This window comes from Hylobates moloch, unplaced genomic scaffold, assembly GCF_009828535.3.
Source record: "Hylobates moloch isolate HMO894 unplaced genomic scaffold, HMol_V3 SCAFFOLD_21, whole genome shotgun sequence".
Lineage (NCBI taxonomy): Eukaryota > Metazoa > Chordata > Mammalia > Primates > Hylobatidae > Hylobates > Hylobates moloch.
In genome coordinates this window covers 11625009-11637239 of record NW_026652296.1, presented here as the reverse complement: position 1 = coordinate 11637239, position 12231 = coordinate 11625009, and the positions used below count along the sequence as shown (strand labels likewise).

Genomic DNA, 12231 nt, shown 5'->3' with positions numbered 1-12231 from the left:
GCTCCACACGTTAACATATATGCTCTCATTTAATTCTCACAATAAACCTATTTGGTGGGTATTATCCCTGTTTTACAGATGAGGAAACAACAACAAAAACGTAGTAACTTGCACAAGATCACACAGCTAGTAACATGCTGAGATTCAAACCCAGATGTGTGTGACTTCAAAGGCAACTGAACCGTGTTATGCTACGGTGACTATTCATGTTTGTGCCTGATGTTACTTTCAGTCAAATGAAAAGAAACACTCGATTTATTCAAGGCTTGAGGTTTGCATGCAAAGGAAAATGAGGCATAATGAGATAAATAACTCATCCTTAATTATATTATCTTTGCTGCAAGGTTAGGATCAGAAACAGCGTCAATTCCTTATCTCTCATACTGTATCATCTTACGCTACAGCTGCAAAAGACAACTCCATATCTCCGTGTCCTTAGATGGTTGGGAAAAGAGGTAACTCCAGATATGCAAGAATTAAGTTCCAGAATGTGCTGTTAATACAGATAACAAACAAGTTTCAAAGACTGAATTATTTTTTTTCCTTTCTTCCACGTTCTAAAAAGACTGAATCTTGAATAATGATTAGCAAATTTTAAAATTATAGTCAGACTTTCAGTCTCTAAGATAAGGGGAATGACAAGGATAACTGAAACCAGAGACAATATAAAATACTCACTTTGAGGCTACATGGTGAAACCCCGTCTCTACTAAAATGCAAAATTAGGCAGGCAATTGCGTCTTCAAACCTTTTGCCCGGATTGCTAACAAGTGAAAAAACTGTTTTCCCATCACCTCTTCTCCCTGCCCCTAAGGTCCTTGTGCAAACAAGCTGGAGAGGAGCCAGAAGTAAGCTATAGACAAGAGGCAGCCCAGAGCTGGAAAACTTACGGGCAATCAATCACAGGTGCTTGAGTATTGTCTCTGTTCAGAATCCCAAACAACCATATACTATTTGGAGTTTTAAAAGCAAAATATGGCCAGGCGGGGTGGCTAACACCTGTAATCCCAGCATTTTGGGAGGCCAAGGCAGGCAGATTGTTTGAGCCCAGCAACTCAAAACAAGCCTGGGCAACATAGTGAGACTTCATCTCCACAAAGAATTAAAAAAAAAAAAACAGCTGGGCGTGGTGGCATGCACCTGAGGTCCCAGCTACTCAGGAGGCCAAGGTGGGAGGATTGCTTAAGCCTGGGAGGTCGAGGCTGCAGTGAGACATGATCGCAGCACTCACTCCAGCCTAGGCGACAAAGAAAGACTCTAAAAAAACTAAAACCCAAATATTCCAAAAAGCAGCACATATTTTCTTTGACCCATTGGCAAGGATGAAAAAAGAAGCAACTTCAAAAATCTATAATCTTGTCTAAGTATAGTTTTTGTTTAAGACAACCTCATCAGTTTGAAAATATGTATTTTGAATCACAGCACCACTTTCAAGAGTAGAAAAAAACAGAAAACATTCCAGGTAGGTTATAAATGCACAAGTAGTATGGACAATATTTACCTTACAGTGAGCTGGACCTTGCTCACACAAAAGCTTATACTCAAGCTGGATCTTGCTGAAACAAACTAACTCATTCACAAGACACAACTGGGATTTTTCTCTATGGGGTTCGCCACATGAGAAGAAGTGAAAAATAACATTAAGACCACTGAAGTCAACTAGCAGTATATAAGACTACTATTCTCCTAGGGATATGAAAATAGAGGAAAAACAAATGGAAGGCCTACAAATGTAGGCAGCCATGATACAAAACTGCAAATCATTCCAGGAGTACACTCCCAGAGAAGACGCAACTGGGGTCTTTTCTGAACCAGTTGAAGCCAGGTAATCTAGGAGAGGGTGTGTCTTCAAAAGAGAGTGAAGTCAGGGGAGTAACTAACCCATTGCAGGCGAGCAAGATTTAAAATCAGATGAAGCACTGCTATTAAAACCAACTGGAATACAAGGTCTTCTGAGCAGAGACACTAGTTACTGAAACAGCTGCCAGCTGTACCCTGCCCATTATTTCGCTAAACTCAACATGCCACTACCATCTCTCAAACAACAGTTGTCATCTTCCATACAGTGAAACTCTCATTCCTGGGCATCCTCTAGTCTTTTCTCCAAAGGCTGCCATCCTCAGACCTTATCTATTTCTAATAATTATATAAGTAAAATAAAATGATGTTGGTGGGCAGGAGTTTTACAAAGTCAATGGGATTTGGACACCAGAATTCATTAGAAGAAAAAGCAATAAATCCAGAGGACGGAAACAGTCTGTGCCTTTTCCTTTTAAGAGAGTCTCACATGGCAAATATGGGGAAAACAACATCCCTCTAGCACTATGAAAAATCAAGAATGCTATCTGATGAACCAGTCCAAGGAATTGTGGGGGTGGCATGGAAGATGCCACGCAGCTGAGTGGGAGAAGCAAACACTCTAAGAACAGATTTATAGGCCAGACATAATGGCTCACGCCCGTAATCCCAGCACTTTGGGAGGCCGAGGCAGGAGGATCACGAGGTCAGAAGATCGAAACCATCCTGACTAACAAGGTGAAACCCCATCTCTACTAAAAATACCAAAAAAATTAGCCGGGTGTGGTGGTGGGCGCCTGTAGTCCCAGCTACTCGGGAGACTGAGGCAGGAGAATGGCATGAACCTGGGAGGCGGAGCTTACAGTGAGCTGAGATTGTGCCACTGCACTCCAGCCTGGGCAACAGAGTGAGACTCCATCTCAAAAAAAAAAAAAGAACAGATTTATAAACTAAAGGAAATGAGAAGACAAAGGAGGAAATTGAAAGGAAACAGGCATAAGGAAGGGGATGAAAAGACTTTGTTACAAGGTGACTTTGGTATAGAAATACCCACACTAGGCTGGGTGTGGTGGCTCACGCCTGTAATCCCAGCACTTTGGGAGGCCAAGGCAGGCAGATCACGAGGTCAAGAGATCGAGACCATCCTGGCCAACATGGTGAAACCCCGTCTCTACTAAAAATACAAAAATTAGCCGGGCATGGTGGTGTGTGCCTATAGTCCCAGCTACTCGGGAGGCTGAGGCAGGAGAATCGCTTGAACCCGGGAGGAGGAAGTTGCAGTGAGCCAAGATCGTGCCACCACACTCTAGCCTGCCAACACAGCGAGACTCCATCTCAAAAAAAAAAAAAATATATATATATATATATCAACACTGACACCCCATTTATTTCACTGGTCTTGCCATGTTGCAGGGAGGGTGTTGGGAAGCAGAATACTGTATTTATTATTCCCACTCCCTTTTTTTTTTTTTAGTCAGACCCTGTCTCCTATTCATAAGAATACTGGTTTTAGGTTTTCTTTCTTTAGCCTTAGTTTCTTGTCTATAATATTTTTAGCTATTTTTCAAGTGTTTTAAATCTTTTTTTTCTTTTTTTTGAGATGGAATCTCACTCTGTTGCCCAGACTGGAGTGTAGTGACATGATCTCGGCTCGCTGCAGCCTCTGCCTCCCAGGTTGAAGCAATTTTCCTGCCTCACCCTCCCAAGTAGCTGGGAATATAGGCACACACTGCTACACCTGGCTAATTTTTGTATTTTTAATAGAGACAGGGTTTCACCATGTTGGCCAGGCTGGTCTCAAACTCCAGACCTCAGGTGATCCACCTGCCCTGGCCTCCCAAGTGCTGGGATTATGGGCATGAGCCGCTGTGTCTGGCAAAGTACCTTTAGTTCATTTTCCTAATAATCAGATTTGAATGCTTCTATACTTTTTGTTTTTTTTTGTTTGTTTGTTTGTTTGTTTGTTTTTGAGACAGAGTCTGGCTGTGTCCCCCAGGCTGGAGTGCAGTGGCACCATCTCGGCTCACTGCAAGCTCCGCCTCCCGGGTTCACGCCATTCTCCTGCCTCAGCCTCCGGAGTAGCTGGGACTACAGGCGCCCGCCACCACGCCAGGCTAATTTTTTTGCATTTTTAGTAGAGACAGGGTTTCACTATGTTGGCCAGGATGGTCTCGAACTCCTGACCTCGTGATCCGCCCACCTCGGCCTCCCAAAGTGCTAGGATTACAGGCTTGAGCCACCGCGCCCGGCCGCTTCTATACTTTTTGTTTTGAGCCAGTCTCAGTCTGTTGCCCAGGCTGGAGTAAGATAGCACGATCACAGTTCACTGCAGCCTCAAACTTCTGGGCTCAAGCAATCCTCCTGCCTCAGTCTCCCAAGTAGCTGGGACTACAGGTGCACACCATCAAGCCTAGCTAATTTTTAAATTGGCCTCCCAGCCTGGCGCAATGACTCACACCTGTAATTCCAGCAATTTGGGAGGCCAAGGCAAGCTGATCACTTGAGGTCAGGAGTTGGAGACGAGCCTAGGCAACACAGTGAAACCCCATCTCTACTAAAAATACATAACAGCCGAGTGTAGTGGCAGGCACCTGTAATCCCAGCTACTCGGGAGGCTGAGGCAGGAGAATCGCTTGAACCCAGGAGCCAGAGGTTGCAGTGAGCCGACATCACGCCATTGCACTCAAGCCTAAGCAACAAAGTGAGACTCTGTCTCATAAATAAATAAATAGGCATCCCAAAACACTGAAATTACAGGTATGAACCACCTTGGCCAGCCAAGAAGGAAACTTTTTTTTTTTTTTTTTTGAAACAGGGTCTCGCTCTGTCTCCCAGGCTGGATGGAATACAGTGGTATAATTACAGCTCATGGCAGCCTCGACCTCCTGGACTCAAGTTACCCTCCTGCCTCAGCCTCTGGAGTAGCTGGAACCACAGCTCAGCCAATTTTTGTATTTTTTTGTATAGATGGGATTTACCATGTTGCCCAGGCTGGTCTCCAACTCCTGGGCTCAAGCAATCTCCCTACTCGGCCTCCCAAAGTACTGGGATTACAGGTGCGAACCACCACGCCTGGCCATGACACAGAAAATTTGAACAAGAAAATAAATTTGGGCATTGTAGCTCACACCTATAATCCAGCTATTCAGGAGGCTGAGGCAGGAGGATCCACTTGAGCCCAGGAGGCTGATGCTGCAGTGAACCATAATCACACTACTGTACTCCAGCCTAGGCAATAGAGTAGAGACCCTGTGAAACAAATGAGAGAAAAGAAAGAAGAGAAAAAAACTCTGCTTCTTTATTCCATTTCTAATTGATCCTCATGATTTCTAAACTACTTCTGGAACCTTCCAGACTTAAACTTACTTGTTCAAAACAAAAATAAAAATAAATAAATGTCAATGTACTTTTTTGCTTTCTAGTAAATCTGGCTGCCCCCTTGCTTGGGATAAAATCTTACGGACATTCAAAAAGAAGGCTTATGCAGATATAAGAGCTCTTCGTCAGTTGTGGGAAATTTATTTATTTTTTATTTATTTTTGAGACGGAGTCTTGCCCTGTTGCCCAGGCTGGAGTGCAATGCCATGATCTCGGCTCACTACAACCTCTGCCTCCTGGGTTCAAGCGATTCTTCTGCATCAGCCTCCCGAATAGCTGGGACTACAGGCGTGCACCACCATGCTCGGCTATTTTTTGTATTTTTAGTAGACACAGAGTCTCACCATATTGGCCAGGCTGGTCTCGAACTCATGACCTCATGATCTGCCTGTCTTGGCCTCCCAAAGTGCTGGGATTACAGGCGTGAGCCACCGCGCCCAGCCTATTTTTTCTTTTTTTGAGACAGAGTCTCCCTCTGTCGCCCAGGCTAGAGTGAAGCGGCACAGTCTCAGCTCACTGCAACCTCCACCTCCCAGGTTCAAGCAATTCTCCTGCCTCAGTCTCCTGAGTAGCTGTTACGGGCGTGCATCACCAAGCCCAGCTAGTTTGTGTATTTTTTGTAGAGGCAGGGTTTCACCATGTTGGCCAGGCTGGTCTCGAACTCCTGACCTCTGCCGATCCACCTGCCTCAACCTCCCGAAGTGCTGGGATTACAGGCGTGAGCCAAGGCACCTGGCTTGTTCTGGGAAATAATTTTAAATGCAGAATTATCCCATACAACGATGAATATCCAAGGTGGTATTTACTGCTCAATTCTTTCTGCCAGCCATCACTCTTTAACAGATGAGGCTTTATAGTGCGAGTAGTTTTCAGCTTTCAATTCTCTTTCTCACAACTTACAATGGTCTGTCAACTGAGGCCCCTGTCAACCCCCTACACAACCAGTGTTCTATATCTGGGATAAAGAAGTGTGGGTGGTGATACTTTCTTTTGCTTTTTGAAGGTAAATGTGAGAGCTCCCTAAATCTGCAACCTATCAGATCAGAAAACAGGGTAAGAAAACATTTGAAATAGAAGACACTTGGATTCATATGCTTACCTGCAGCTGCACTGGTGGATGTAATAGATGCACAGGGTAAAGCAGAGTTTTGAATGGGTCTACCTGCATTTTCAGAGGGCAGAGAGCTAGTAGTAGAAGGAATACTCATCAAAGGCTGTGAGAGAAGAGACTGGTTCTTGTTCAGTATTTGGCTCCCTGAGAGAGCAGCAGATGGGTTCTGAACTTGCACTTGAACTTGAGACATGGTCACTTTCAACAAAAGTGAACAAATGCAGGTAAACAGCTTTCAGTGCAGGTTAATTCAGTGCTATGAAGTCTAAAGTTCTACCTAAAAGTTGTAAGGGAAAGAAAATAAAAAGGTAAATTATAGAGGAGATATGTAATTGCCAATATTCAGTCAAAATGGTGTCACCTACTGAGTTATGAAAACAGCCCCATTTAGCATGTAGCTATGTTGATTTATTCAAAATATGTTTCTCCTTGGTATACAGTAAGTTTCTTGGCCTTGTGACTTTCCCACAGTGTTTTCTAAATGATTTACAATACCCGTGTGCTCTGCATATTTACTATACAAAGAGAATACGTAGGGTATAATATTTATTGGTGAATATTAAGAATTGCAAACTATAGCTTACATTCAAAAATGCAAATTTAAAAGTATGGAGAGGTTTCTATAGTAATTGGGGCATAGTAAGGTTTCTTTCTGGTCTCAAAATTACAAGAAACTGAAAGCAAACTAGGTTTATAATACCAGGAACAGGTGAACGTGAAGACTGCTTCCTCTTAAGGACCAAGGCTCAGACTGACAACCTTAGGGCTTTAAGTTGACGGAAGGAAGGTAGGATACTTCTGCTGTTTCTTTTTCCCTATGGTGATGAGAGATGTATTGTTTTCCTAAAAGGCTTGTTTGAGGTCTCATTTAATTACAGACCCCAAACAAGAAAACTATCACACCCCTACCCAGGCTCACAGATCCTGAGAAGTGATGTGAGTAACAAAGACCATACCAGAGAATTTATACTATTAAAAGCAAAAGTGGAGATGAAGAAGACAGGAACAGATTTTAGACTGGCAATTTTACTGGTGTGATGGTGGAGTGGGGAGCACTGGAGCTTGTTTACTTCATATTGTAAATTAAGAGAATAATGAAGGCATTACTTCTAAATACATTAAATTTCTTCGCGAGACAAAAATAAGGACAGTTGTGCTCATTTTCATGGCCATCCTTTAAAAGCTGAAAATGTTTTTAATAAGTCAAGGTACTTAAAAATAACCAGTGGCAACAAAGAACAGAAATGACAGGTCTCTCAGGAAATAGCCAACCAATGCAAAAACCAGCAAACCAACTAATTAGAAGTTCTATTATAAACAAACAGTTAAATTTTTTTTAAGTATCAAAATGATTTTTAAAGCTAGTCCTCAAGAAAGAGATGAATGACCACAGCAATTAAGCTACTTGACGAGTCCTAACACATTCTCTCTTACTGAGAGCAAAAAGGACTGCAAAACTCAAAAGAAACTCAGCCGAAATGTGACTCTGGATAGCAGAGGCATAAGTATTACCTTATTCAACAAAATTCCCCAAGAGTGCAGTTGTTCCTTTTTACTTTCAGAATCAGAACAAAATAACAGAAGAGTTCCATTGAAGATCTACATAATGGTCTTAGAAGACAAGTCACCAGTGTCAAGAAACAAGTCCAGAACCATTCAGAAGTCAGCTATGACCTCGTTTCATTGGGTTTTTTTTCCGTCAGCTGCTAAAACAGAAACACTTTTTTCCTCCTCTCTTCCCCTCTCTTCATTTACTCACTCACTCCTTCTCCTTTTCCTGCTTTTTGTAAACTATCTTGAGAGCACTTTTTACAACAAAAAAGTCACTTGTAGTGTATGTACGACTTCACAACACCAACCACAGGTCTCAAGGTCAAAAAATGAGCTAGGAGTAAAGTATCTGCTCCAGAATCTACTCCCATCCCAGAAAGAGCAACCCAACTGTGTCCTAAGTGGCGCTTAGAGTTTGAGACTCTGAATGAATGCCTAAATTTAGAAAGGGTGTGGACCAAGGGATTTTTGGTTAATGTTCTCTAAAGCAGGCTGACTGCCAGGATTTCAAGTCAGTCATAAATTTTTAATTTTTTTTTTCTCCGAGACAGAGCTCTGTCGCCCAGGCTGGAGTGCGATGGCGTGATCTCAGCTCACTGTAACCTCTGCCTCCTGGGTTCAAGCAATTCTCCTGCCTCAGTCTCCCAAGTAGCTAGGATTACAGGCATAAGCCACCATGCCTGGCTAGTTTTTGTATTTTTAGTAGAGACAGCATTTCGCCAGGTTGGCCAGGCTGGTCTCAAACTCCTGACCTCAGGTGATCTGCCCACCTTGGCCTCCCAAAGTCCTGGGATTACAAGTGTGAGGCACCACACTTGGCTCAAGTCAGTCATAAATATGTAAGTTTTCTAGAAGCTGAGAAAGGAACAGGCTTTTTAAATTAAGACTGCCTCAAAAATGTTACCCTTAAATTCACCTAAACGAGTTATGTCTAACAGTTGGTTGCAACATGTAGTTCAAAACAAACCAAAAAAAAAAAAAAGTTAAACTCTCCAAATAAGACTAAGTAAATTTAAACTTCCTATATGATAAATATGAAAATGCAACAAACAATACTCACAAATTATTAGTCACCTGCTAATTTAAAATTTTATGTGTCTTATTTAAGGCTGAACACAGCATCTAAGGCAGTGATTCTCAAGAGGGGGCAATTTTGTTCCCCCAGGAGACATCTGCCAATGTCTGGAGACATTTTTTGGTTGTCACAACCAGTGTGCAGAATGGGGAACCTACTGATATTTAGTGGATAGAGGAGCCAGGGATACTGTCCCAAGCACACATATACTAACCCACAAAATACAATTTTACTAATGTAACGAGTAGCTTATATTCTTAGGAAAAGAAAATCCCCCTTCTATCTCAAAAGGCCCTAAAAAATAGATGCTGATTTTTTTTTTTTTTTTTTTGAGACAGAGTCTCAAGGGTGGAGTGCAGGGGTATGATCTCCGCTCACTGCAAACTCTGCCTTCTGGGTTCAAGCAATTTTCCTGCCTCAGTCTCCCGAGTAGTTAGGATTACAGGCATGTAACCACACTAAGCTAATTTTGTATTTTTAGTAGAGACAGTGTTTCGCCATGTTGGCCAGGCTGATCTTGAACTCCTGACCTCAAGTGATCCTCCCACCTCGGCCTCCCAAAGTGCTAGGATTACAGGCATGAGCCACCGCCCCGGCCTGATGCTAATATTTTATACCCAAACAGATGCTCCTCTCCCAAAGAGAGGCCGGGACAGACATCACAGTGATGAATGGGGGAAAATATATCATTTGCCCACATAACTCAAAGAACAAATTAAGTTTTTCATTACTGATATAGATATAGTTCATAGCAGCCTTCAAGGAACTGTGGAACTTTGGAAATACAACTTCTGTGTAAATTCTGAACCTGTTGCTCGACAGTACTGTCCTGAAGACTAAGTCTTTAAATGCAAATAAGTCTTTTCCTTTAAACCTGTCTTTAAGGATTGTTTTCTACCAGGTAAATTAAGGACTCGAGAGATCAAAATGCTTTGTTAAGAGTCTTCTTAGAGACAAATACTATTTTATATACAGTAAAATTAGGTTGATAAGTTTGAAACGCAAAGATTCTTCGGATCTCGCTGGTGCTGGAAAACACCTCTTACTGTGAATTGTGTCGTGCTGCCATTTTCCTGCCCTTCTGCCTCCCACACAGATGAGGACCTCTCATCTCCTGGTTCTTTCCCTATTTGAAGGGCTTTAGACACCAGATCAACAAAACATACTCATCTTAGTCTCAAGCCCTAATTTTACATAGCATACATAAGCACCATAATAAAAGGTGCAAAATGATAGAGTTATAGGGGTTTCTTTTAAAAGATTCCTTAATTCCATGTCCGCCTGGTTCTTAAGATTGGCTTGGTAACACAAAAATCTTCTCATAAAAACAGAATCTTGCCTTGGCTGGCAGTTACCGTTTTACAAGTGCCAAATAGTTTTTATGGGTTGTCGTGAAGGAGAATCTGGGCACATGAGCGCTACGAAAGTTGTTTTTTTAATTATATATGATGTACTAAAAAGTGGTGACAAAATGTGTATTCGGCACTCAGCAGTGAACCCACCTAGATCATACTGAGCACAGTCTGAGTGATTTAATATACAAGAAGGCAGACCCTTCTAGAAATGGTTTACAGAACTATCTGCAATCATGCTTAGACTTTTTTTAATTATCTTGTGCTACTGCTAATACATGGTTAGTCTTATCCACTTTCAACTTACAGATTGTTAAATCTTTGCACTATGAAATACTTAAGCAATTATGGAAAAACATTTTTTTCTGGAGACAGTCTCACTCTGTCGCCCAGGCTGGAGTGCAGTGGCACGATCTTGGCTCACCGTAACCTCTGCCTCCCAGGTTCAAGTGATTCTCCTGTGTCAGCCTCCCGAGTAGCAGGAACTACAGGTGTGCACCACCACACCTGGCTAATTATTTTGTGTTTTTAGTAGAAACAAGGTTTCACCATGTTGGTCAGACTGGTCTTTAACTCCTGGCCTCAAGTGATCCGCCTGCCTTGGCCTCAACAAAGTGCTGGGATTATAGACGTGAGCCACCGTGCCCAGCCAGAAAAACATTTTTAATAATCAATTTTTAAACTGGATTAACACAACTTATAATGCAGTAGCTATACTTTTGTTTAATCAACATATCATTCTCCTTCATAATAAGTGATATTTCCAAACAAGATGTGTCTGAAAAATAAAAACAGAAGGAAAGAAGTCATCCCAATTCTGGAGAAGCCTCCTTTTCAGATCGTCACAAACATTTCACTAAACGTCTCCCCTTGCAAGTCCTTTGGTAAATCTGATGTAACATGGATATACAGATACAAAGGAGCACTCCAGTGTCTCGCTGTTATAAAGCAACGGCAATTCTAAAATATATTCACTCAATAGTCTACATCTATTACAGTCAAATAGTCTACATCTATTACATGTGAACCCATAAATGGCAGATTGCACATTCTTAAATGCTGGAAAGGATCTGTGTGTTAAACTCTTCCTCAAAGACACAAGACGACATCTTTAAGCAATCACGTGTAAATCTATTCTTCTGTTCTCTTTAGTTTGTTGAGAGGCTCCACTCTCACAGAAACTTGGTCAATTAAAAAACATCAAGGAATAAACCACTTTTTCTACAATATAAAGTCCTTTTCAACAGCCTTTAAATACACCTAAAATATCCACATCATTCCTTATACCAGTTATTTCTAAGATTCTTTTCTGACACATCTTTCTTGTTGCAGTATGGTTGAATGTTTTCTGAAAGTAAACTCACTCTCCACCATTACTTCTCCCTCCCAGCCCCCAAAAATAGTAATTCATTGACTCCGAACATTATCCAAATACCTGCAGGCAGCGCAGACGCTAGTACAGAAGCATGTCAATCACTATCGTCCTATACGATCATTTCCAAAATGACCTCTTTAAAGTCAATGTCAAGCAAATAATGTTCAATAGCAGGCCGATACTAAATCACCCAATAATAAAAGGTTTTTTAAAAGAAATATGACCAAACTACTTAAAAAAAAAAAAAAAAAAGACACAAATCACTATGTACCTGATGCTCAAGACAAAGACAGAGGAGATTAGCCCTGAGGAGGCACACTCACTTGGAAGACAATAAAATTAACCAAAAATAATGCCTGGAAACAACCCAGGCTGTTTAGGATCTTTGCACTTGCAATACAAGTGAGACTGAATGTGGTCCCCGTCTCACACTTGGCCCAATGCCATGGGCAATGGAGGACTTTCTTTCCACACAAATGTAACAGCTGGGAGGTCAGATGGTCTGCTTAAAGAAACACTTCCTGCCGGGCGCGGTGGCTCAGCCGGGCGCGGTGGCTCAGCCGGGCGCGGTGGCTCACGCTTGTAATCCCAG

At 42.0% G+C, this 12231-nt stretch overlaps 1 protein-coding gene across 8 annotated transcripts in view; it reads right to left on the bottom strand.

Annotated features, from left to right (window-relative positions):
* The window catches only part of STAU1 (staufen double-stranded RNA binding protein 1), an 80687-nt gene that overhangs the window by 48324 nt on the left and 20132 nt on the right, over positions 1–12231 (bottom strand). For 3 of the 8 annotated variants that reach the window (XM_032142274.2, XM_032142273.2, XM_032142275.2), the window contains one exon: positions 6275–6563. The exons of 4 other annotated variants lie outside the window; for them this stretch is intronic. In XM_032142274.2, the coding sequence (XP_031998165.1) occupies positions 6275–6479 (205 nt within the window). In that variant the 5' untranslated portion in view covers positions 6480–6563. Of the gene's footprint in view, positions 1–6274; positions 6564–12231 lie in introns of those variants that run through there. One more of the 8 variants, XM_058432773.1, reaches the window with a different exon arrangement.